The 27,560-nt window shown below is 44.7% G+C and overlaps 1 protein-coding gene across 1 annotated transcript in view; it reads left to right on the top strand.

The window, feature by feature from the left end:
* The first annotated feature begins 599 nt into the window (after positions 1–599).
* Positions 600–27,560, top strand: part of LOC143871649 (uncharacterized) — a 67,309-nt gene continuing 40,348 nt past the window's right edge. The window contains exon 1 of the mRNA XM_077376690.1: positions 600–5,785. Coding sequence (XP_077232805.1) covers positions 5,764–5,785 — 22 coding nt within the window. The 5' untranslated portion in view covers positions 600–5,763. The remainder of the gene's footprint in view (positions 5,786–27,560) is intronic.

The following is a 27,560-nucleotide window of genomic DNA, read 5'->3' as shown; positions in this document are numbered from 1 at the left end:
TCATACGATTCGATCGTATCTTCATGCCATCCCCTAACTGGCAGATGCAGAATCTCACAATCTTTCGATTATGCGTTCTCATGATCTGATCATGCCTGGTCCAGATAATCCAATCTTGCTTGTACCCCTGGTCTGTTCCTCCTCTAGGGGCTACCTTTTTCAAGATTATTTTGCTAAGTCCTTCAGAGTTCACTCTCAGAATCATTGAGCTAGGGGCATTTCCCTATGCGAATCAGTCATCATTGTCCAAAATTGAAAGTATCAGCCATGATGATGTTCAGAACGAACCAGCCTTCGCCGAGCCTTCAACGCCAAACAGTTGCAGCAGTTAAAGTTTTAGTCACTTACTATTTTATGTTGAGTCAGTCATCATGGTCAGTATAATTGTTGAGTCCGGTCTTACAGTTAAAGGTCAATGCCTAGTCCAGGCAAGTTATCTTCTGTTTCTCTTTCTTATTTAGAGTTGTGAATCGTGAGCATGTTCAGGATAGGTCGTCTGATGTAATAGCTTTTCTTTAAATAAAATTTCAGTCAGTTCCAAAAAGTTCACTTGTGTCTGTTCTTAAGTGTGCTTCTGATCTTAAAATAAGACTCCCTCCTCAAATGAGGTCAAAATTGACGAAACTCCACTTGAGTCACAGCAATTACTTGAACGAGAGGAGGAGCGCCAATCCCAACCTTTCAAAGATGAAATTGAAATGATAAACACTGGCACTGAAACTTTGATTCAGTGAATGCCGATTGAAAATACATTACCCTCTAAAGAGTGTGAAGAATTGATAAAATTATTTCAAGAATAAGAAGATTGTCTAGAAAAGCTACAACCGATACCAGGGGCAAGACATAGATGGAAAGCTCAAAGAAAATGAAGAAAGTAAGAAGATATATGCTATACAAGGGGCATAGAGTGGAAACAACTTTCATATTTCCAATCAATGACCTTGGTTCTCAAGTTCATAAAGCCAACAAATTCAAGATGAAAAGTTCAAAAGCAAACAATGAAAAGTGATCATCAGATATCGAGAGTACGAATCCATAGATGGAGGATGTCAAAGAACAAGTTTCGCTCTATGAAAGTCAAAAGCACGTATTAGAATCTTGAAAGAAGAAGATCCATTATCTCTTACCTGGAAATGCCGTCAAACTCCGCGAAAAAAAAAAAAACAAAAGAGAAAAAAAAAATAATCAGTACCAGAGGGACTCTAGTAACCTAGATCGATTCCCAATCTGAACATCGAAAGGCCTCCTTTGGCCGATTAAATCCCAAAATCAAAACCCAATGTCAAAAGAATACCGATTTGCAAACCCTTCGAGCCTAAATCAAATTTTCTTGAAAACCCATCAAACTTGGGGCATTCCCCCGAACTACGCGAGACCTGATCCCTATACTGGGGTACGTAGGCAACTCGGTTGAACCGAGTTCGGTCGATTCAAAAAGGAAAAGAAATTCAATCCTTTCAAAAAAAAAAGAGAGGGACAAGTTCCAAAAGAAGAGAAGTTAATTGTTCCAGAAAGAAAAGAAAAAAGGAAAAAAAAATCAAACAATTTATCTTCAAACTAGGGGCATTCGCCCTGAACTACACACGACCTGATTCCTACCTTGGGATATGTAGGCGACCTGTTCACAGGTTCGGTCGAAATCTTTGTTGAGCCTTAAGCCATTCTTTGAAAAGCCCTATCCTACCTATAAAAGTCCTTCTGGTGTTCAGAACTAATGAGCTAGGTCCTGAGATACAATAAAAAAATGAAATGATGATGAATAAGAAAAATAACGGAGTTTGAAGATCTGCTAGACTGAAAACCTGAAAGGGCGGTCTAGGCAAAATTTAAGATCATTCCCCTGCTAAGTTGAAAACCCGAAAGGGCGGCTTAGGCAAAAGCTAAGGGGATAGCCTGCTGGATCGAAAACCTAGAAAGGTGGTTCAGGCAAAAGTTAAGGCTAGCGCGGTCCGCCAAGTTAAAAACCCTGAAGAGGTGACTTGGTCACGGTAAGAGAATCAGTATAAGAAGGCAACAGCCGGTATCAAGACTGAAGATCAACTGAAGTTCAAGCAAATTCAAGTGATATCCTCAAAACTGGGGGCATTGAAGCTAAGCAATCTTAGGGGTCGTAATTAAATTCTTGAGGCATTACTGTTTCGAGGAAGAAGTCCGGTGTTTACCAATTGAAAAACTATTCCTTGAAAGGATAGACTTACCAAACAAAACATTAACTAAGTCAGAAGCATCACTATGTTTGTCAGTATAGTCAGTCAATCTTTATTATTCTAAGTTCACTCCTTCAGGGCTGCTCAATCCTTTGAGTAGTGCCTTTCATCTAAGTTTTCTCTTTAGAAAGAGTCAATTGTCGTTCCTATGTCCAAATGATGTAACTGTCTTGGTGAAGGAGGCCAGGCCTAGGCAGCTCCCTGCAATTATACCTGAAAGAGCTCGAGAATTTAGTCAAACAACTTCATTTCAAAGAAGATCAGCTCAGAAAAATTCAGAAGTAGAAACATCAGAAAGCCCAGCTTCCGTAAAAAGATCATACCCCAGGAAGGCACCTTAAGCTTGGAAGAACCTCAGATGCAATGGTGGTTGAGCCAATTTCTCAGAAAGATGAACCATTCAAATTCATAATTCCCTTCCGGTTAGTTATCCTGGTCAAGAAATGTTTATCTAAACACCTGTCAAGAAGCAGATCCCGCTTTTCCATGTTAATATCCAAGAGAGTCGTTGTTCTAAATTACCAATCTCAAATGTCTTGTTCAAGGTTTCAGTTATCAAAATCCCCAGAAGACAAGACCAGCAGTCTCTTTGAGAAAAATCTTGTTGAAGTTTCATAAAAATGTTCCTAATCCATTCTTGCTAGTAATGGTTCTTCGTTCCAAAGGTTTGCCGTTTCATCATTCGTCAAAGTCCTAGTTTCCAACATCTTTGTCGGGCACGATCCATAATATCCCCGATTTCATTGAGTTCAAAAAAAATAAAAAATTCATCAAATCCAATCTTACGTCAAATTCAAGTTCATGGAAAATCTCTAAATTCTTCGAGCCCGTTTGTGAACGGTACCTCTTTTCTCGAGCCCATTTGCAAATGGCCTCGTCTTCTCCTTGAGCCCGTTTGTGAACGGTGCCTCATCTCTCGAGTCCATTTGTGAATGGTTTCGTCTTCTCCTTGAGCCCATTTGTGAACGGTGCCTCATTTTCTGAGTTCATTTATGAATGGTCTCATGTCCTCCTTGAGCCCGTTTGTGGACGGTGCCTCATTTCTCAAAAAATCAAAAATTCATCAAATCCAATCCCCAATTCAAAAAATCCAATCCTACGTCAAATTCAAATTCATAAAAATCTCTAAATTTTTCATTGTTGAATTCATCAATCAAAGCTATCTTGTGTCGTCGAGCCCGTTTGTGAACGGTGCCTCATTTCTCGAGCCCATTTGTGAATGGTCTCGTCTTCTCCTTGAGCCCGTTTGCGGACGGTACCTCATTTCCCAAAAATAAAAATTCATCAAATCCAATCCCCGATTCAAACAAATCCAATCTTACGTCAAATTCAAGTTCATGAAAAATCTCATGTCCTCTTTGAGCCCTTCTGTGAAAGGTGCCTCATTTCTCGAGGCCGTTTGTGAATGGTCTCGTCTTCTCCTTGAGCCCGTTTGCGGACGGTACCTCATTTCCCAAAAATAAAAAATTCATCAAAACCAATCCCCGATTCAAACAAATCCAATCTTACGTCAAATTCAAGTTCATGAAAAATCTCATGCCCTCTTTGAGCCCGTTTGTGAACGGTGCCTCTTTTCTCGAGGCCATTTGGGGATGGTCTCGTCTTCTCCTTGAACCCGTTTGTGAACAGGTTTCTCATTCTCTGAGTCCATTTGTGAATGGTCTCATGTCCTCTTTGAGCCCGTTTGTGAACGGTGCCTCTTTTCTCGAGGCCATTTGTGAATGGTCTCATCTTCTCCTTGAGCCCGTTTGCGGACGGTACCTCATTTTCCAAAAATAAAAAAATTTATCAAATCCAAATCCTTAATTAAAAAATAAAAATAAAAATCCATTCCTACGTCAAATTCAAGTTCATAAAAAAATCCCTAAATTCTTCGAGCCCGTTTGTGAACGGTGCCTCATTTCTCGAGTCCATTTGTGAATGGTCTCGTCTTCTCTTCGAACCCGTTTGTGAACAGGTGTCTCATTCTCTGAGTCCATTTGTGAATGGTCTCATCTTCTCCTTGAGCCCGTTTGTGAACGGTGCCTCATTTTCTGAGTCCATTTGTGAATGGTCTCGTGTCCTCTTTGAGCCCGTTTGTGAACGGTGCCTCATTTCTCGAGTCCATTTGTGAATGGTCTTGTCTTCTCCTTGAGCCCGTTTGTGAACGGTGCCTCATTTCTCGAATCCATTTGTGAATGGTCTTGTCTTCTCCTTGAGCCCGTTTGTGAACGGTGTCTCATTTCTCGAATCCATTTGTGAATGGTCTCGTCTTCTCCTTGAGCCCGTTTGTGAACGGTGCCTCATTTCTCGAGTCCATTTGTGAATGGTCTCGTCTTCTCCTTGAGCCTGTTTGTGAATGGTGCCTCATTTCTCGAGTCCATTTGTGAATGGTCTTGTCTTATCCTTGAGCCCGTTTGTGAACGGTGCCTCATTTCTCGAGTCCATTTGTGAATGGTCTTGTCTTCTCCTTGAGCCCGTTTGTGAACGGTGCCTCTTTTCTTAAATCCATTTGTGAATGGTATCTTCCTCCTTGAGCCCGTTTGTGAACGGTGCCTCATTTCTCGAGTCCATTTGTGAATGGTCTTGTCTTCTCCTTGAGCCCGTTTGTGAACGGTGCCTCTTTTCTCGAGTCCATTTGTGAATGGTTTTCTATCCTCCTTGAGGCCGTTTGTGAACGGTGCCTCATTATCCAAGTCCATTTGGGAATGCTTCTTATCCTCGTTGAACCCGCTTGTGAGCGGCGTCTCATCTCCTTCTAAAAACTGTTTGAGAGCGATCTTTGTCCTTTCCCTTCAGAATCCATTCGAAAATGATATCTCATTCTCTAATTGCCCGTTTGTGAACGGCGCCGCATCGAGTTTTTATTATTATTCAAGTTCTAGGGTTTCATCTAAGGTTTTGCATTATGTTAAGGTGCGTTGTATCTAGAGAGTCCTTTGTCGATTAAAACTACGCAAAATGGTTCTGTCATTTTTAACTTTGGTATTCAATGACTACGTCATCTCTACCAAAGAGGGGCATCTGTAGACACCCCATTTTGTTTTGTTTTAATCAACAAATAAATTAGTGTGTTAAATCCATGTGAGAACCCCCTCTATCATTGATTTATATGTTTTAGGTCATTAATATCTTGATCTGACTTTACGGATCATCAATCGGGACAAAATAAGCTAGGGTCACTTCATAGCCCGGACCCTGATTCCATTCCGAGACCCGATTTCCGTAAATCGTTAGATCAATGGCAGATCATGACCTGGGTCTAACCATCCAAAACCACCTAACCTCTCCTCTCATCCTAACCATTCAAACCTCACCTAACCTCACCTAACCTCTCCTCCCATCATAACCATCCAAACCTCACCTAACCTCACCTAACCTCACCTAACATCACCTAACCTCACCTAACCTTACCTAACCTCACCTAACCTCACCTAACCTCCTATCCCATTCTCCTATAAATACCCTCTCATCTCACCAAAGAAAGGAAGGAAAAAAAAGAAAAGAGGAGAGAACCCCTCTCTTAGAAAATTCAAGCCCTCTCTCTAGACCAAATCCCTCTTCTCCATAAGTTTGCATGGAATATCGTCTACAAAAAGGTATGTCTTTTGGAATTTTATTTTCTTTTCTATATTTGTAGGATTGAGTGTTGTTTTGCGTATATTTTGGTTGATGTCATGTTTAATTTTGTACTAGTTTGGCCTTGGTCATGTTCTCACTTATGCTAAATATGATTAATGTGTTAGGGTCATTAGAACCTATTTGCAATGGGATGTTGAAATCATTGGCTTGTTAGGGAATTTAGATTTCTTTTGGGAAAACAATTCATTAAAAATTTTGAACATTTACAAGAAAGAAAACTTGAATTTTACATGAATTATCAAAACCCATTTAATTTGGCTTACAAAACCTCCATCTTTCAATTGATAACAACAGCCCCCACTCCAATTTGATAACAACAGCCCCCACTCAATCTCAAGAACCCAATATCCATACCCCACCTTGCCAAGTAGATAAAAACAACCCCTTTTTCAAACATCCCATTTGAATCTAATCTCAGGCCCATTCAAGCCATTTTTCATATTCACCGTCTTTTAATCACTAAAAAAATAAGAACTATCAAAAGAAAACATGGGGGTGCCAATATCATTCCCGTCATAGTGCTAGCTGTTAGACTTTAAACAGATTTTTCAACCTCTAAACAACAGAATCGTGGGAAATGGTTAACTACAAAGTCGTAGATATTTTCGTGCCGTTTCCAACGAGTATTCGTGCTAGATCAGACAGCGAGCGGTTAAAAAGTTAAGTCCAAAATGGTTGCGGCACACCTTTAGGCATTTCCAGTTTAATGTTGCTGTCCTTTTGTTTGCAACACAAATTCGAACCTCTAAATCACAGATTTACAAACAATGGAGAACTACAAAGTTGTAGCCCTATAAAAGATCTTTCCAACGCATGTTTGTACGTTGAATTTGGCCAAGCGGTTAAAGAGTTACGACAGTTTTAGTGGGCTGCATTTGTCAGATCTTTTAATGGTCAATGGTTTGTCGAATTTGTGCAATTGTCAAAACTTGGTTGTGTTAACGTCATTTTCCAAACCAAAATCGAAAGACATTAATCTAAAGTACATCCAACCTAAAATTAACAAAACTAAAATTCACCCATTTAAAATCCACTGATAAAAATCCGTTAAAAGCCATTAACCAAAAGACCACTAAAAATTTCAAATGAAACTAAAACCTTCTAAATAAACAACTTTAAAAGCTACCAAACACACTAAATACCTTCAGATAATAAAAGCTTCAAGAAAACTCTAAAAGTTTCCACAAACCCAAAAGAATTCGAGATTCCCAAGAGCCGGTGGATTCAAAATTCCTTTAGGAACCCTTAGAGCCCAATTTAGGAACACTGGTGTCGTGTCGTGTCGTGTCCTAAGTTTTAGGGAGTCTTAGGTTTTAGGGAGTCCTAGAGTCAGGAGTCCGGCCTCATCACGGACGCTTGCTATGTATAGCAACCGTGCCATAGGTCTAGTTACACTAGTCACCCAATCTTTCCCTAGGACAAGCCTAGTAAACTAGGATGTAAGGCAAACCTGCATTAGTCTAAGGGACCATTTGCATTTAGATGAGAATCATATAGCATCTTAGATGAAATCCTAAGATAATAAAATCTTCAACTTGAATTAAATAACTTCTCCTAAAACTGTTGAAACAGTCAATCCCGTCTAGGTCGGTGTCTTAGTTGAGTTAGGCATATGTAACTTAGCTTAGGTGCACCGAACTACGTCGACTCTGATCCCAGTGAGGCTTGGGTACGTAGGCAGCTTGGATGTCTGATGGCATACCACCCGCGAGTCGGCACCACAAACAAATTGTGGTGTTTTGTATATTAATTTTCTTGTAAATGCTTAATCAAATCACTTAGGACTTTCCATGAAATTAGAATTTTAGGAGAACTTTCACTTAGATTGAATCCAGACAAATTAATAAATCAAGATACACATTTAGGATTCACATTGAAATTAGATCATAGGATGCATGTCACTTAGTTCGCACATTAACATAGAGTTGAATGAGCCATTTAAAATAAATTTAAAAGAGTTAGCTTTTGGAATCGAAGACCGATTATCGGGCAAGAATGGTGCATGTGGTGGATAACTCCCCATACCTTCCATTCTCGTAACCAGGTAGCGAGTCTAGATTTCTGGTTAATTACGGGTCCTAGATCCCACATCTAGGTGGCGACTCTGTCAGTCTCTTTCGTGTGGAATTCGGATTGCCTTAGTGATCCCAAGTTCACAGGAAAGATTAATTCAAATCAATAATAAAATGCACACGCCAATCGCGTGGATACGAGAGACCAAGAGAGAGAGAGCGGCGGCTCGCGCCCCACACCCCTCTCGCGGGATCAGGGTACCACAGGGGGCCTATCACGTAATACTTCAATGAAAGTAACAAAAAAATTGTGCACCCCCTCCCTCAGCTGTTGAATGTATGCAATGTTGATCTGTGCTCCCTTTATTTCCGTAGACAGTAAGTCCTTGATGAACCCGGTTTCCATCCAAGTCAAATTCTTTCCCAAGTGACTCCATGACCAACTGTTGCAAATACCTACTAAATAATAGCAGGCTATCCTTGTACGGAAGTACAACCATATCCTTGGATCCCACTCCATCAGTTGCCCAATACCAGCATAAAGCTAGTAAGGCGGCGTGATTGTTCTTCATCAGTATAACTCCTACTTCCCCTTTCTCCCCATAATTCAATGATCTCGTTTTCTTCTCATACTTGTTAGGTCTCCCAAGCAATGGCACTTCAGTAGATACAGCTTTCTTTCCTGTAATAGCATCCAAATCACCAGCTTGAGAACCTCTAACTGTTCTATCACCATTTTGATCAATCCTTGAAGGATCAGCCATCCGATCAACCTTAAGAACATGTTGCGAGGTTTCTCCAGGTTGCAATTGCATTAAGAGGCGGAAAGTCAAACCGAATTCTTCGTGGAAACAAAGAGATGTAAAATTACCAGAATTGTCTATAAATCGGTTCTTCAACATGTTTGTGAAGGCGTCCTTCACGCGCTCCAGGAACTGAAAACTTGGAGATTTCCCAAATCCTTCTCAATGCATTTCAAAGCTAGGGTTTCAAGATCACGATCGCCAGAGCTGATCTCAGCGAGGACTCTAGTTTCTTTATAAATAGACGCATAAAGGATCGATCGATCGGCCGAATCAGACACTATGGATGGATCGATCAGAAAAAACAGAAGAATCAGAGATCGTGGATCACAGATCACGGATCAGAAAACACGAATCAGAAAACACGAATCAGACATGATAGATCAAGGATCTTTAGAAACACACGAATCAGACACCATAGATTGATCGATGAGGGAAAAACAGCAGAATCACAGATCACGGATCAGAAAATCGGGGAGAGAAAGTAATTTGCAAGATCATAATCGCACGCATCTGCACTTTTCTTCGAGAAAATCGAAACCTATAAAAAAACAAACCATCCTTTCTTTTTTTCTTTTTTTTTTTCAAATGAGACTAAAAATGCTATTTATAAGTGATTTGAGTGTTTGATATTGGCACTACCAACATTGATGGGTGCACTATTGACGGAAAAATTGATTGGCGTACCATCCAATCGTGTCTTATTCGAAATCTGCTCTGCACTGTTCCAGGATAATTCACCCCCCTTTTCTGGTTTACACTACGGTCCTCTCTCGGCTCGTTCGCTAGGCAAACGTACTCGGATTTCGACGAAATTTTGCGGGGACCTAGATGGGACCCTAACCTACCTTGAGGTGAAATTTGGAGTTTTAAAACATTGGTTTGGTTAGGTTTTGGCCAAACATGGGAGGTTTAGGGTACGGCCAAAATGGGGTGTCTACAGCACCCATTCATCGTCGCGGTCCTTCAATATTACGGGCTAGCCTCGGCTCAGGTCGCGCCGAACTCATGGAGGACGCTGATCGGGTTTATATACCTTGTCCAGGACCAGCTTCAAAAAAGTTTGTCTGTGCCGTTAGTCCGCATGTGTGCGCACCTGAAGAGGCACAAGGACGGGGGTTGGATTTACATTAGCCAGCGCCCTGAGGTGAAAATGATCACTGGTATTCCGTCCTCCATACATCTATGGAAGAACAGGTTCTTCTATGTCGAGGACAGGGAGTCCACCGAGCCCTGGCTAGTTCCTCTAAAATGGGACACCCCAGACACACTTGCGTTGAGCCTCAAGCCGCTCCTTGAGGGCGAGGATATGGGAACGTTCGCCCTAGTCAGTGAGGAGCTGCACCGGGAGGGCCTCATTCATTGTGCGGAATTCTCTGGGGAAGAGGTTCTGGTTGAGCTTGGCATTAGTACTGCGACCCCGGCACGTATGTGGCTAGTCTTGCTTTTAAACTCTTTTTTTCTCCTTTTTGCTCCTGACCGGTTTTGTTCGTCCATGTTGACTTTCAGAGATGCAGACACAGTCCAAGTTGGAGAAGGTGAGGCAAGGAGGGAAGGGCCCAGCAGGGCCAGAAAAGGAAAGTCGCAAAAATCTTGAGTCATGCTCCGACCCAGGACACGCCGCCCCCCAAGGGCAAGCCTTCAGTGAAGCTGGTCGGATCTTACGGCCGAGGAGTGGGGTCTTCTAGGTCGGGGGGAGCATCCACCGGAGCCCGCCCCCCCAGGCGAAGTCTGGGGATAATGTTTTTCGGCCCAACTGGGCCGTTCAGAAGAGTGACACCGGCCTGGGTGAGAGCCGGGTAGCCGTGGAGATCGTCACCAACGGTCTCCTGAATAGAGACAAGCTCCAGGTTCTAAACGAACCTCCAGCTGCGGCCGACGAGGCCATCTTCTCTTCACTTTATCAGGTAAGATGGCCTGTATTATTATTACATACTTTTATTTTTTTTAACGCTTCCCTGCAGATCAGACCGTATTATAATGACTTTCGGGAGAAGAGCCGGAAGTTTTCTGAGGCGATCACTAAGTCCGAGGAGGAGAGCGGCCAACTGATGCAGGAGGCAGCCGAGCTCCAAAGATCAATTGGGGAGAGGGACGCGGAGGTACAGCGGCTCAAAGATGATATGGCTGCCCAGAAGCAGAAGGCCGCCCAGAAGCCCTTAATGCACAGAGGGAAAGGGCCTGGGAGAGACAGACAACGGCCGTCGAGGAGGCCGTGCTGAAGAAAGAGGACGAACTTATTAGTTTGTCCAGTGAATCCTACAAGCTGGGATTCTTTGATTGTGTCGACCAGGTCAAGGAATCCAACCCGACTGTGGTCTTGATGGGCCTTGTCCTCCCTGATCCGCTGGTGGCTGGCAACGACGAGCAGGGCACTGTCGTTGCCGCAGAGGTCCCTGGAGCACATCCATCACGGGGTGGCAGTCACGCGGTGTCTTGAGCTCTTCCTATTTTCCCCTCTTAGGCACGACTTCTTGACCCCACTTTTTTTTTGTAATGGCCCTTGGAGGTCTTACTTTTTGTAATAGCCCTTGGAGGCCCTATTTTTTGTAATGGTCATTCGAGGCCCTACTTTTTCATGAATAGAAATTACATTTTGCTGTCCACTTATGTCTACCTCTGGCTAATACTGCTCGATTTTGATATTGTGGGCCAAAAATACTCCGGGCAGACATTTAAGCTCCAATTGACCCGAGTCTTTGTAGAGGCGAACCGAGGCGAACAAAGCAGCGAGTACCCAAGTTTTAGTGAACTGGGTTTCCAAGATGGTTTGATTTTTTTTTGTCCGGGCCCGTTCCTGATCAGGAGTGCGCTCCCGGTCTTCGTGGAGGCGGCTGGGACGAACCAAGCAGCGAGTACCCAAGTTTTAGTGAACTGGGTTCCCAAGATGGTTTGGTTTTTCTGTCCGGGCCCGTTCCTGACCAGGAGTGCACTCCCGGTCTTCGTGGAAGCGCAACGAGTACCCAAGTTTTAGTGAACTAGGTTCCCAAGATGGTTTGGTTTTTCTGTCCGGGCCCGTTCCTAACCAGGAGTGCGCTCCCAGTCTTCGTGGAGGCGGGCTGGGACGAACCAAGCAGCGAGTACCCAAGTTTTAGTGAACTGGGTTAACAAGATGGTTTGGTTTTTCTGTCTGGGACCATTCCTGACCAGGAGTGCGCTCCCGGTCTTCGTGGAGGCGGGCTGGGACGAACCAAGCAGCGAGTACCCAAGTTTTAGTGAACTGGGTTTCCAAGATGGTTTGGTTTTTCTGTCCGGGCCCGTTCATGACCAGGAGTGCGCTCCCGGTCTTCGTGGAGGCGGGCTGGGACGAACCAAGCAGCGAGTACCCAAGTTTTAGTGAACTGGGTTTCTAAGATGGTTTGCTCGGAGATTTACAAAGAAACAGTATCCTCTTTATCATTCATATTCGAGCGCTTACAACGGCATTCGTTTTAACGCCAAGTGGCCGTCTATTGATAGTATTTTCGGAGGTTCTTTGATTCCAGGCATGGGGTAGCAGGTGATCCCTAAGCGTTTCCAGTTTATAACTTCCCGAGCGAATCACCTCTCTCACTCGGTACGGCCCCTCCCAAGTCGGGGAGAGTTTTTCGACCTTCTTTGGTTGGGAGATAGCAGCTTTCCTTAGGACTAGATCCCCTGCTCAGAATTCTCTGGGGCGTATCTTCAAATCATGATAGTTGGACACTTTATGTTTGTAGGCGGCGACCCTGATTTGAGACTCTTCCCAGGCTTCTTCCAGTAAGTCGAGATTTGCGCGGAGCCCATCTCCATTGATTTGTTCATTGAAGTTGGTGACTCTAGGAGACGGGGCACTTACATCGACAGGTATTACGGCCTCCGTCCCAAAGGACAAGTTAAATGGTGATTCCCCCGTTGATGTGCGCGGGGTGGTACGATATGCCCATAGGATATGATAAAGTTCATCTGCCCATCGGCCAGCCTTTTCGTCCAGCCTCTTTTTGATCCCCTGAAGCAGAATTCTGTTCGTTACTTCTATCTGTCAATTCGTCTAAGGGTGCGCTACTGAAGTAAACCTCTGTTCGATCTTCAAGTCAGAGCAGAATTTTTGAAAGTTTCGGCAGTCGAACTGTCTACCGTTGTCCGTTATCAAGATGCGGGGGATCCCGAATCTGCAAACGACCGACTTCCAGAAGAAGGTCAGTACGTTTTGCTCTGTGATCCGAGCCAGAGGTTCGGCCTCCACCCACTTGGTAAAATAGTCAATGGCTACCACGACGAACTCGCGCCTTCCGGAGGCTGGCGGAAAGGGGCCCAGAATGTCTATCCCCCATACTGCGAAAGGGAGTGGGCTGATGATCGGGGCCATGGATACAGCAGGCTGGTGGATTGTGGGAGAGAACTTCTGGCATCTCTCATACTTCTTGACCAGGTCCAGAGCATCTTGCCTTAAGGTTGGCCAGTACAGGCCTCTCAGCAGCACTTTGATTGCCAGGGCCTTGCCCCTAGGTGTTCCCCGCAAATCCCTTCGTGCGTCTCTTGTAGGGCGTATGCGGCGTTGCCTGGCCGGAGGCACTTTAGGTATGGGAGGGTGTACGACTTTTTATACAGGCTCTCACCATTGAGGGAAAATCGGGCTGCTCTCTGTACTACTTTGCGGGCTTCCTTCTTCGCTTCGGGAAGCTTCCCGCTACGTAGGTACTCGATGATTTCGTCCATCCAGCACGGCTCGCATTCGACCTGCATTACCTCGACTGCCTCATACATATACTTCCTAGAGTGGTGTAACCGGAGGCTGCCAGCTTAGATAGCACATCCGCCTTTGTATTTTTTGTTCTAGGAATTCTGATGACCTCGAAGTCTTTGAACTTACTAGCCAACTGGCGGACCTTGGAGAGATATTTAATCATGCGCTCGTCGCGGGCTTCATAGACTCCTTGGATCTGGTTCGCAACTAGCTGGGAGTCGCAGTATGCCTTCAGTCTTTGAGCGCTGGTCTGGACTGCTAGGTTCATTCCGGCGAGGAGTGCCTCATATTCTGCCTCATTGTTGGACGCACGGAATTTGAACCTTAGGGCGTAATCCAGAGCGAAGTTGTCAGGCCCGGTAAGAATCAAACCGGCTCCACAGCCACCCTTGTTCGAAGATTCATCCACGTACACTTCCCAGATTGGCTCGATGATCGATGGATCCTGTTCTGCCGGTACGGGGACGATTTCTGTGCTTGCTGGTTCAGTCTCGGCTTCTGTTTGTTCCCCAGTTGTTACCTTCTCCACAACCGGGGTTTGGACAGTTTCGGACTCGGTGCTCCTCTGGGGGATGGTGCATTCAGCCACAAATTCTGCCAGCACTTAAGCTTTTATGGCTGGCCTAGGTAGGTACTGGATATCAAATTCGCTCAGCTCCACGGCCCATTTCACAAGACGCCCCGAGGTGTCCGGTCTGTGGAGAACTTGCCTGAGCGGCTGATCGGTCACGACCTTTATTGTGTGGGCTTGAAAGTATGGCCTCAGTTTTCTGGCCGCCATGATCAGGGCGTACGCCAGTTTCTCAACCCGCTGGTACCTGGTCTCAGCATCATGCAGGACCCTGCTGACATAGTAGATCGGTTTCTGTTGGTTGTGCTCTTCTCGAACTAGCACGGCTGCCAATGCCATGGGGCTTGCGAACAGGGACAGGAGCAGATCCTCCCCCAGCTCTGGATTTGTCAACAGCGGTGGGGAGGACAAGTACTGCTTCAACTCCTCGAATGCGGCTTGGCACTCCTCTGTCCAGGGTGCTGTCTTGATTCCTTTGACGGCGTTGAAGAAAGGCAGGCATCTCTCTGCGGACTTTGAGATGAAGCGCCCCAGCGTGGCCACCATCCCGGTTAGCCGTTGTACTTCTTTGATGGTTTTCGGTGGAGTGAGCTCCACCATGGCCTTGATCTTCTCTGGATTGGTCTCTATCCCTCTTTGACTTACCATAAACCCCAAGAACTTTCCCGAGCTGACGCCGAAAGTGCACTTGCTGGGGTTGAGCTTCATGTTATGCTCTCTTAGGACTTGGAATATTTCTCTCAGGTCGGAGACATGATCTTGCGCACTTCGGCTTTCGACCAGCATATCGTCCACATAGACTTCCATGTTACGGCCGATCTGTTTCTGGAAAAGCTTATTGACGAGCCTTTAATAGGTGGCCCTGGCATTCTTTAAGCCGAAGGGCATGACGCGCTAACAGTATGTTCCCTGATCTGTTATGAAGGAGGTCTTTGGTATATCCGATTCATACATTCTGATTTGATTGTATCCGAAGAAGGCGTCCATAAAGCTCAGCAGTTCATGACCTGCGGTGGCATCTATCAGCCGGTCGATTTTTTGGAGCGGGTAGCTGTCCTTGGGACAAGCTTTGTTCAAGTCGGTGAAATCAACGCATGTCCTCCACTTCCCATTGGATTTCTTTACCAAGACCACGTTCGCCAGCCAGTCCGGATATTGAATTTCCCGAATAAAGTTAGCTCTCAAGAGCTTCTCCACTTCTTCCTTTATCGCCTGCCGCCTTCCGAGGGCAAAATGTCTTCTTTTCTGTTTCACCGGCTTGCAGGTCAGATCAACACCAAGTCTGTGCGTGCTGACCTCCGGGTCTATGCCGGGCATGTCAGCGGGAGCTCATGCGAAGACGTCTGCATTGTCTTGAAGAAACTGGGTGAGGCTATGACGGGTGTTACTGCCTAGAGAGGAGCCGATCTGAACGACTTTCTCATTATCGCCTTTGCACAGAGGGATGGAGATGAGGTCTTCGGTGGGCTGGGTCCCCTGGGCTTCGTTTCTCAGATCGAGTAGCTCAATCGGCAGCGATTCCCGCGCATTTTTGCCCTTGAGTGCCATGGCATAGCACTCCCTGGACTGTGATTGATCTCCCCTAACTTCTCCCACGCCGTCTGGCGTTATAAACTTCATCTTCTGGTGATATGCTGAAGCGACGGCGCGGATTAGATTCTGGCCGGGTCGTCCCAAGATAGCGTTATAGACCGAAGTGGCCCTCACTACCAGGAAGTTGACCATTGCGAAGGCTTGGCAAGGTGGTTCTCCGACGAGGACTGGGAGTTCAATTTGTCCTTCCACTTTTACGACCTCCCCTGAGAAACCGAACAGATCGGAGTTCGCCGGCCTTAAACGGTCGTCACCTATCATCATTTTCTTGAAAGCATGATAGTACAGGATATCTGCCGAACTCCCGTTGTCGACAAGGATTTTCTTCAATTCCCAGTTTGCGACGAGCATTGTTAGGACCAGGGCGTCGTCGTGAGGCAGTATCAAGGTGTCGAGATCCGCATCTGAAAAGGAGATTTCATTCTCCGTCTTCATCTTTTTGCTGCATGTGTGCACGGCGTTGACTCAGTATGGGTATGCTTTTCGAGCAGCAGATGATGTGCCTCCGGCTGCTGGCCCGCCCATAATCGTGTTGATGACCCCCTTGGGCTGGGATCGGCACGCCTCTGGGTGTGGACTGGATGGCGGAGGAGATTGATTTCGCGCATGGGGCGGCTGTGACCGTCGGGGGCTCTGGCCCTGGAGACTCTTCTCCCTCCGCTCTCTTCTGTGGCCGTCATTTTTGACATACTTTTCAAGTATCTGCAGCCAATCAGCAGCTCGATTTCTTCCTTGAGCTGCCAGCACTCGTATGTGTCATGCCCGTGGTCCCTGTGGAACTTACAATACTTCGACTTGCCTCTCTTATTTCCCTTGGAGATCATTCTGGTCGGCCACCTTACGAACTCTTCCCCTCTGATTGCGGCCAGTATGTGTCTCTAGGAGGTGTTGAGAGGGGTAAAGCTTTCTTCCCTCATCTGGGGGGACCTCTCCCTTCTGGGGGCCTTATCATCCTTACGCTGCTTGGTAGGGTTCTTTTCTTCGGAGGTTCTCCTCCGGTTTGAGTCTAAGGCCGCTAGAGTCTCCTCCACGGCTATATATTCCTCAGCCCCTGCCATCAGATCCGCCAGTGAGTGCGGGTTTTGGCGAGTGACTGATCGGCGGAAGTCGTTGGATTTGGCGCCTGTGAGGAGCGCATTCATGGCGGCCGATGGATCCAAGTTTGGCACTTGAAGAGCCTCTCTGTTGAAACGGCTGACGAATGTTTTCAGAGGTTCATTATCCTCCTGTCGCAAGGCCATCAAGGATGCTGTTGTTTTCCTTGGCCTCCAGCTGCTCATGAAATGGCGGACCAAGTCGTCCCCAAAGTCCTCAAAGTTGCTAATGGAGTTCGGCTTGATCCTTGAGTACCAGTCCCGGGCTGCGCCGGTTAGTGTGGTCGGGAATGCTCTGTAGAGGAATCCGTCAGAGGCGCCGTGGAGGAGCATCATAGTTCTGAACGTTTTCAGGTGGTCCACAAGGTCGGTGGTTCCGTCGTATTGCGGAGCCGTCGGCATTTTGAATCCTCTGGGCGCTGCCGTGTTCATAACACTATCCGTGAACGGAGGTTTACTCGAGTACGTCTTCGCAGCGGGCCGGCCCTGATCTTTTGCCAGCTCTTCTATACGGTGATCTATTTCTTCTATTCTCCGTAGCATTGGGTCAGCCCTCCGGTCTGCTCCGTCCAACGACTTGTTTTTCTCCACTGATGGGCTCGCAGCAGAGCCGGACTGACTTTCCGGACTCTAGCGATGAGGCCGGGACTTTTCCTGCGGTGCGCGGTCTTCCTGGGCCCGGTGCTTTCGCGCGGAGCGGGACCGTGACCTCCGACGGTGGTGAGGCTCTGTATGGGCATGCCTGGTTCTGGAGTGATGAACTCGCCTCGTGGAGTGGTGGGTCCGGTCTCCACTGGGGCGCGCTGGCTCTCCACTATGGGTGTTCGACCTTTCCTGTACAGGTCGTGGAGCTTCTAGAGGATGCTGGGGAGGCGCTTGGATCAGGTGTTGGTACTGATCAACAAGAGCCGTCATCTGTTGAAAGAGAGCTTGAACTTGATCCGGAGTGGGGGTGGGATTGAGGTGTTCCGAACGAGCTGGGCTCTGCTCTGCTGTAGCAGAGGGAGCCACCACCTGCAAGGCGATTCGCTGGCTCCGGGTCCTACGAGGTACTACGGCTCGGGTAGTTCGGGCAGTTGGTCCCCGAGCACTTTTCCGCCCTGCCATTTTGTATAGGTGTGGACCCCGATCCCGAGAGGACGGGTGCCGAGGGACGCGAGATCCCTCCTGCAATCCTCTAAGATCTCCACAACGGAAGAGAGCTCTGCCAAGGAACTCTCGAAACGGATGCCACCCTCACAGCATAGCATGAGTGGCGATATAAAAAGAAAGAGATACATCCTGATCCGGAGCCAGGGCTCGAAACCGAGATATATCTGAAAATAACTCAGAGTCGCCATCCATGGACACGCCATGGAACCAAAAACAAATGCTCTGTTTGCAATGGATAACCAGAGATACAAAAGGTCCGTGCCTGATGACGAATGGAGAAGGTCCGAAGAGCGCCCCCAATTCGCCCGAGTGCGAACACTTGGTCTCTTATGCCATTTTTCATTAACTTCGAAGAAGTTTGGGTAAAAATCATGTGAAATGGGAACAAATATCCCCGAGTGAACGTCTACCTAATCATGCATGACTCGGGGATGAAATAATAAATACACATAAATTAAGATAAAAGATGTGTCGCCTAATCACAACTAGGTTATGAGTGACATACCTAACTGGTGTCTAAGTTCTGGTGGACAAACACATGCATGCTACAGCTACAGGTATAGGTCTGCACAAGAAAGTAAGAAAACACAACAAAACACACAACATAACAAAACAACAAATCCTAAGACTCTAAACGATCTAGCCTGAGTCCTCGGATGGTCTGATATTCATCCAAAGAAGCCTATGTATCCCCGCCTCCACGAGAATCAAGGCAACGTAGTTCTTCGCACCTATTCAAAGCTATGATGCCTAAGACACCTAGCCCTCTATCCTTAACTCGATCTAAAAGACCTGACCAATTATTAAAGTTTATTGTACGATTATTTAAATTCCAGTGAATTGTGAATTTTAGGACACCCTATATGCCCTAGCTAAATGCAGGTTAGCCCTAAGCTAATGCAGGTGGTTCCTACAACCTATGTGTAACTAGGCTGTGTGTCCTAAGGAAAACAATGGGATCACTAACGCATCCTAGACCTAGTCATCAGTCGGCGATGTGAATCGCCAACTGACCGGACGGAGGCGCTCCTATAACTCTAGGACAAACCCCTAACTCTAAAACAAACACAAACAAGCACACAACAAATCCAAGACAAACTCCTAACTCTAAAACTCTCTATCTAGGACAAACTCCTAACTCTAGAGGAAGATCTTGTTGAAAACAAGGTTTTGAAGAAAAATGGTTAAAACATTTATTTACAAAGTTTGGCTGGACTTGGGATATAAATCCCAAGCTGCACTACGTACCTCGGAAGAGGATCAAGCCAACGTAGTTCGAAACGAACTCTCTAACTACACTCAGAACATTTTAAAACAATTCAAATGTTTCGATATTTTTGGATTATAGGTTTCTGATGTTTTCACCCTTTTGGTCAAAGACCGGAGGGAAAATACAAAACAACATCCTAGGGACGAACCCTAGAGTTAAAAGGAGAAACTAGGCTATAATAATACCATTATAAGAGCAAATGAGTCCAAGACTCTCTAATAGCAGTAACTGACGAATAAATGAGTCAAAGACTCTCTAATAAAAGCAACTGAAGGATAAAAGAGTTAAAGACTCTCCAAAAAGAGCAACTGAGAGATACAAGAGTCAAAGACTCTTCAAAAGAGAGCAAATGAGGGGTACAAGAGTCAAAGACTCTTCAAAGAGAGCAACTAAGGGATACAAGAGTCAAAGACTCTTCAAAAGGAGCAACTGAGAGATATAAGAGTCAAAGACTCTTCAAAAAGAGCAACTGAGGGAGACAAGAGTCAAAGACTCTTCAAAAGAGATGGAAACACGAGTCAAAGACTCCACTGACAACAACACAAGTCAAAGACTCCACTGATAACAACATCACAAAAACAAATGAGTCAAAGACTCTCTTAAAGAAATGGAAACACGAGTCAAAGACTCCAAAAACACCAACTAAAGGATAAATGAGTCAAAGACTCTCTAGAAGAAATGGAAACACGAGTCAAAGACTCCACTAACACCAACTAAAGAATAGACGAGTCAAAGACTCTCTAAAAGAGAATGAAACATGAGTCAAAGACTCCACTAATACCAACTAAAGGATAGACGAGTCAAAGACTTTCTAAAAGAGAAAGAAACACGAGTCAAAGACTCCACTAATACCAACTAAAGGATAGACGAGTCAAAGACTTTCTAAAAGAGAATGAAACACGAGTCAAAGACTCCACTAATACCAACTAAAGGATAGACGAGTCAAAGACTTTCTAAAAGAGAATGAAACACGAGTCAAAGACTCCACTAATACCAACTAAAGGATAGACGAGTCAAAGACTTTCTAAAAGAGAATGAAACACGAATTTGCACATTTGGCAGAGGTAAAACACTCAGCCGGGCCGGACAGCTACCTAGCCCTAGGGTGCAACAAATGTGCAACCCAATACCCATAAGGGTAGGGGTATGCTGCCAAGCCGAGTATGGTGTTCTCCCAAAACCAAACGACGCACAGAGAGGAGGACTAACGAGAGAATGAGACCGAGCGGGTCTCCCAAACACACACAAAGATGGGCTCCAAGTAACATTATCATTGCCCTTGCAAGGGGGAAGCGAGGCTAAGACAACTAATTGAGAGGATTCTACAAATAAGGCCAAGCAGGCCTTCCAAAGGCTAACTACTTACAAAGCCAAGACAGATGACTCCCTAATAACATCAATAAAGATCAAATGAGTCAAAGACTCCCCCGATAATATCACCACACAAACGAATGATTCAAAGGCTCTCTAAATGAGGCAAGGCATGCCTCCTATAGGTACACCATTTATCAAAATCAAAGCAACCTCCCTGAGGTTAAACTTAAAAAAATGAGGCTTGCCTCCAAAGGAGAATTGCCTAACGAGACAGAGTATGTCTCCTAGTACCGGTTATAGTATCTAAAGAAATCTAACAAAAATCTAAAAGACTGTGCTAGTCTATCCAAAGAGAGAGGAAAAAGGATACCAGATAATCTCAAATTTCCAATCAATTATTATAAAAACAAAACAAATATCCGCAAAGTAGGATTTACAACTAAAGAGTGCACAATCTGTAAGAATATCAATCATAAAATGGTAAACAACATTAATTAGCCCAGACCAGCCGCTGGGTAGCCTAATGAAGTAAAAAAAATGATATTAAACACTTCAAAACCAACCACAAACCCCAATACGGGGACTCCAACGAAATCAGATGATGCCAAAGTAATCATCTGATTTCAATACACATATAATATTTCTACCAACCGCCTTGAAATCAGACAGTACTCATGTCGATAACATCGAATAGAGTAGTCATCTGATTTCCTTCTCCACTTAAACAATTTATTTGAATAAATACAAGTATGATAGGCCTCAAGATAGTCTCACCTGAACAGTCCATTCATTATTGTCTTCAGAACCTAACTCAATGCTTAAGATAAGAAGAGTATTATAAATATCAAAAGATTATGATAATTCCAATTAGTAAAAATTTCAGTGCATACAGGGGACATCAACTTGTGCAGATCCAAGTGCGAAGCGGTGAGCCGCAAAATATAAAGACGGGCTCCAAGTAACCTTATCATTGCCCAGAGAAGGGTTCTTTTTTTTAAAAAAAATGGTTAAAAGAAATCCAAAAGGTTGGGTAGGCCTACAAAAGAGGGGAGCGCTACCTGGATTGAGAAAAGTCCCTAAAGGTGGGCTGGGGCTATCGCTTCATCGCCTTAGCCCAATGGAAACTCTGAAAATCGATGAAGATCTCGGAAACCAAATAAAATCCCGAAGACAAAAGGAAGAAATCCTGAAATGTAGAAATCGTCGAAAGAAGACCCAAAACGAAAGCAAATACTGAAAATGAAAGTAGACCCCGAATCCTATGGAAACTTGAAAACGAAGTGAAGGAAGAAGGATAAGGGGTATGCTGGAGGGTACAATATTCTCTTTTCCCCTCGACAATGCTCTGGGTATGAAATGGGTCTCTAAGCCAAACAAAAGCATTCATATCCAAATCCTAGAAGCTAAGATTCAAGGACAACTTACAAACGCATTCCCCTCCGCAACCATGAAAAGGGGGGAATAGAAAATCTGAGAAAGTAAAACGCACTTAAATCCAAATCAACCATGCTATGCTCCTTTCCATATCCACTTACTCTACAAGCATGAACTAGATTTTCTGCAAGAACCCATCTCTTACCTTATTCACTAGTTGTTTACCATGATTGAAACAAGCCTCGATGTCAAGCCTCAAAGGAATCAAAGTTGGAAATTTACAGGGGGGATGATGGGTATGTAAATTCCATGAATGAGCAAGGTAAGCTAAACAAATCTGTACCAATGAATCCGGAAATGATTCACACAATGCAATTGCATATTCATCAAATTCCATAATCTCAAGAATTCCAAACACTAAGATGAAAGTCCATGAGCGAAATGAAAGTATAAGCAGCTGCCCTAACTTGCTTCCCTTATGCTAAATTAAAATTAAATGGATATCATTAGTAAAAGGGACAAGACAAAATCAAAGAGAGCTAATAGCTTGCTATCCTTCTTGGCATATTTTGTATTTACAGATCATAAAATTCCATCTAAAGTATAGGGCATTTTTACCAAAATCAAATTATGACTCAGAATATTATTTGGAATCTAGGAATATTTAAAGTTAACCACTTAACCAAACTTCAAACATGCAGGCTAAATCGACCGAAATTTCTTAATGGAGCCAAACTGGTGAATTTACAACCTGCTGGTGTCATGAGGCAAAGACTTGAGCCGGAACGAAGGTCCAAGAGACTACACTAGGACAACCAGAAAAAACAGAACCTTTAACCTCACATTCCCGAACTCATAAATCTTTGCAAAACAAATTTTTATAAGATCACTGTCCTTTGAATAGGAGAAGACATGAATTGGAAAAATTCTAGTGAAAACCTTCTATTGAGCAATTTCTTAATAGAATACATCACACAACGAAATAGAATCATGACTCGATTGAAAGCATAACAACGCACAAATCAGAGCATTATGCCATAAGGAACAAACTTTAAGAATTAGAAGGGCTGAACTGAACTTACAGTAAATTGTAGTCTAGAACAGCAGCTCTTGGATCCTTGGAGAATTAATCAACTATGCCGGACGGGCTTCTCGACGTTCCACCGTTGACAGAGCTTTGGATTGACGAAAATGGTGGCCAGGCTCCGGTGGAATGGGGGGGCCGGAGTTGCAGACGGTGGCCACGGCAGCAGAAATAAAGAGGAAATGAGAAGAGGCTCTCTCTCTCTCTCTCTCTCTGCGATTTTCTTATACAAAATGGAGAAGGGTTTTGGGAGATATGGCTGTGAAGTGGAGGTGGGATTGGTGGCCGGATCCCTCTCTCACTCTCTGTTTTTGTAGAAAATGAGAGGAAGAACAAATGGTGGCTGTGGTTGGATGGAAGTTAATAGAGAGGTGGGTGGAGATGGATTTTGAAAAGGGGTTTGGGTTTTGCAGAGGAGAAAAGGGGAAAAGGAAGGAGAAGATGGGAGGAGGCTGATGGTGGTGGGATGGGTATGGGGTGGTTATGGTAATGGAGGAGGGAGATGACCGGCCGGAGTTGCAGAAACGGCCGGTGAGATGGCGGTGGATTTGGGGAAGAAGAAGAAGATGGGGGAAGGATTCGGCCGGAGATGGTGGTGGTGGTTGAGAGGCTTTGGTGGTCAGAGGATGAAGAGGGTGTAGGTTTAATGGAGGTGGTGGATTGAAGTGGTGGAGGTGGCCGGCCGGATTTGCAGAGGATGGGTTTGGATTAGGGGTTTGCAGAGGAGGAGGATGGTGTGGTGGTGGAGGTGGGTGGCTGAAGTGGTGGAGGTGGGTTTGGGTATTAGGGGAAATGGGGGGAAATAATGGCGAGGCTTGGGTTCCGGTGGCTTACCGGAGGTGAGGAATGGCCGGAGAAGAGGGAGTTGCCGGAGAAGGGGGAGTTGCCGGAGAAAATGATGGTTGGGGAGGAAGAAAAGGTGGCCGGCCGATGGAAAAGTGGAGAAGAAGGTGGAGATGAGGTGGGATTTGGATGGAGGTGGTTGCCTCCTTCTCCTTCTTCTTCTTCCTCTCTCTCTCTCTCTTTTTCTCTCTGTCTTTTTTTTTCTCTCCCTCTGCTTCGAACGAAGAAAAAGAAAAAATCCCTCCCTAACCCTAATTCGTGAGGTGTCTATATAGGGTAAAGATAAATTCGACCCCTTTCCCCCCTGGACAACCCCCCTCTATGGATATTTATGACTACTTTTTACTCGACAGGGGGCCCAGGGAAAGAATGGTCTAGAAAAAAATGATATATTCCGCCCCCTTCCTCTCCTTTGGACAGCCCCTATCAATGCATTTTGTATATTTCTTAACTTACAGGGGGGGCCTCGGGCAATGGCGGAGGGGGAAAATTTTATGAAAAATATCTCCCTCCCCTTGATCCTAGCCCTTCAAATCAGCTTTTGTTTAAGGGCTGGGATCAAAGGAAGCCTAATCTACATAGGATTCCCCTCTGGCTAATTCTAGTCCTAAAGCTCTCACCAACCTAGCTTAGGCCTTAATGGTGACTTGGAGGGGAAGAAAAGCATCTTTGCAAATTACGAAATTGCCCTGGTTCAGGATAATACACCCCTAATTACGTTACACATTAATTCGTATACCCCTATTTCTTCCCGGACAACCCATGACGGAAAATTTGAACTGGTTTTCTAGGTTACTGCGCACCCCCGCTTCTGGCTGAATCGCCACCCTTAATCCTACACTACACTACTCTACAAACATCGTCCGTTTGCTAGGCAAACCGCGACGGATTCAGACGAAAATTTACGGGGACCTAAATGAGACCCTAACCTATTCTAGGAACAAATTTGGGACATTAAAACACTAGTTTAATAGGGTTTCTACCCTAACGACTCTGTTAGGGTTCGGTCAAAATGGGGTGTCTACAATAGGGGACTCGAACAGCTTTTAGTTCGTGGTCTCACGGATGGCTCCAATCTGTTAGGCCTAAAATCGGTAACAGATACGACAGTGACGTAAGAGCTAGGCTTGTGAACCCGAGGAGCTGAGGTGAAGGAGCAGAGCCCTGCACAAGATCAAACGAGGTCAGAAGACCAACCCGGAGTCATTACTCCGGACAGGCCCTTCGACACCCAAGTCAGTACGAGCAGGAGAGCAGAGCCAGTTTTTAAGAGTGGTAGTTCAGAAGTTATTACCCCTCGATGTGAGCCTTGAAAGGCTTTTTATAGAAGGGGACCTGGGGTGGTTGGATTACCTACCCCACGACAGGTGTCGGACCCTCTGTGGGTTTAGGTTCATCCACTATTTAGGAAATTACCAGATTACCCCTGCGCAGCAGTTGGGCTTGTGGTGGGCCCTATCGGGGCCGTGTGTCGACAGCTTATTAGTTGCTGTTTTTTGTAGCCCATCACGTCCCAAAACGGGGCAAAATTCAAACGCTTACTGTAGGAGTTACAAAACTTCAATTGACAAGTCGTCAATTGCGTTGGCTTCGTGTTGGCGGCGGCTATCCATCCGTACGGTCGGATCGCCGAAGACATCGCCGGAAAGTCGGAGGCGGCTGGATTTTATCGGTGGTCAAGAAAGATAAAACTTAATTTTCTCGCCCTTTTTATGGTCGTTTTCGCCATTCTTTCTCTGGAAACTATACCTTTATTCCAGAATCATAATCTTCATGATTCAAATCAAGTTTATGTCATCCACTCTTCAAAAACCTTATCAAATTGAAATTGATTTATCATTGAAGGGCGGGCGGCTAAAATTGATTTGAATTTTTCATTCAAAACAAATTTATCTCACTTGATCAATTGCCACAACCCGAAGGTTGCTCTGATACCAACTGTTAGACTTTATTTAATTCTAAATAATGCGGAACTTACCCCCGGCTATGACGATTAGATGTTGAGATCGCGATTTCCCTCGAACCTTGTTGCAACCACGAACACCGTTGCGCCACAAACAATGGAGGTGTGTTCTTCTAATCTGTAGAAGACCTTATGGCTCGATTGATGGAATCGTAGGCACAATTTTCCTCTCAGATTAGGGACCCTCTTTATGATGGAACTTTAGCTATAATGTATGAGTGTTGTTCCCATCAAACCCAACCCATATTTATAGATTTTGGCACAAACGAATTCGTGTCCTTCTACACCTCTAACACTAATGTGTTTTAGAGTTCTTAAACAGTTGGGATTTATCCCTAAGACTCCCTTTGTGATTAGAATACAAGGCGGAATAGAAAAACCAACGTTTTCACTTAAAATGGGTCCCACCAATGTGGGCCACACCAAAAAAAGGCCAACAGACAGACCATATAAGTTTGAAATATTTTTTGGAGCCGAGGATCTCTTCTATGGAACATCAGAAGTGGGTATCAAAGTAGCTAGGCTATGATTATGAAATCATTTATAAAAAAGGGGGCCAAGAATGTAGCCGTTGATGCATTGTCCCGTATTCCAGACCCAGCAAAACTGGCTGCGATACATTTACTGTGAGGAAAGATCCCGATGTTTTAGGTTTAACTTCATCCCTTTGGTGTTATGATATAAGGAGGGGACACGAATTTCACCTTAGCAGTCATGCAATAATTACATAGTGACCTTTTGTGCAACCAAACACACCCAAAGAATTGATAGAAGTCTTCTATTGGGCACTCTAACCGAAGAATCCAAAAAAGATGATAACCCTGACTATAGCAGCGGGGCAGCCGAATGGAGTGAAATATTGGCTAAATAAAACGTAGTCAATAAACCAATTAAATACTGTGTATGTTTTTATAACGACACTACACAATTGGGTCTATTGGATTTTTTCACTAGTTGTTGATAGCATGCGGAGTATTGCAACGGTAGTAGAAAAAGGTTAATGAAAGAAACAAAGCGAGTAGTGTCATTATTAAAATACGGTACAACATCACAAAATAGGTTGAAAGGACAAAATTACACATACTTATTTTAATAATACCGGTGCACTATTGGCTTTGTTGGTTTGTTTAAGTAGTTGTTGATAGCTTCTGGAGTAGGGAAATGATACCCGCACCACTTTCATTTTGTATTTTAGTATTTAAAGAGCTGTCAAATGGTTACTTCATTTCCCAAAAATCTCTCACGGTCCAATTAAAGAAGAAAAGACAGTTGGGTTTGTGCAGATATAAAAATATTGTTGTGCCGATAACATTTCCCATGAGTATTAGTATATTACAAGTTTACTACTACACTTCTAAAAAAAAAGGATTCGCCAGGGACCATCAAAAAAGGCATTTCGTGCAACAGCCCAAGTGCCTTCTGTGGTGGTCCCTACCATACCAAATCCCTTAAAAATACTTAATTAAAGAAGTGTAAGACAAAATGAGCAGTGTAATTATCAAAAGATTGACTTGCAAAGCCCCAAAGAATAACGAGTGAAATAATGGAAGTAGCTTAAATGCACGGATGACAAGGTTAGCCTCAAGTAATAAATGCCATAGTATTTAATGGGGAGTGATAAATCGACCCCCTTATAACTTAAATCGACCCCCTATGTGTGTCTTCCTCTCTCTAACCCAGAGGGAAGAGAGAAAGACACAATAGGGGGTCGAATTAAGATATTTGGGGGCCGGTTTATCACTGCCCGATTATATGAATAGGGTCTCTATCGACCCTTTTCTTAGACCAAAGATATAGGATTTGCTAGGGACGGTCGCATGAATTCATTTTGCTGCTGGCTGTTGCATGAAAGAGCAGCCACTCCGAACGAATGAATAAATCAATTAAGACAAGATCTGCTGAAAAGTAGGCCTCTCAAATGCAGCAGCCAGCTGAGAAACACGTTTTCAAGATT

This window comes from Tasmannia lanceolata, unplaced genomic scaffold (assembly GCF_043159265.1).
Source record: "Tasmannia lanceolata isolate RefF3 unplaced genomic scaffold, GAP_Taslan_0.1 ptg000002l, whole genome shotgun sequence".
NCBI classification, from domain to species: Eukaryota; Viridiplantae; Streptophyta; class Magnoliopsida; order Canellales; family Winteraceae; genus Tasmannia; species Tasmannia lanceolata.
Note: the sequence above shows the minus strand (reverse complement) of the source record. Positions and strands in the feature narration are given on the sequence as shown.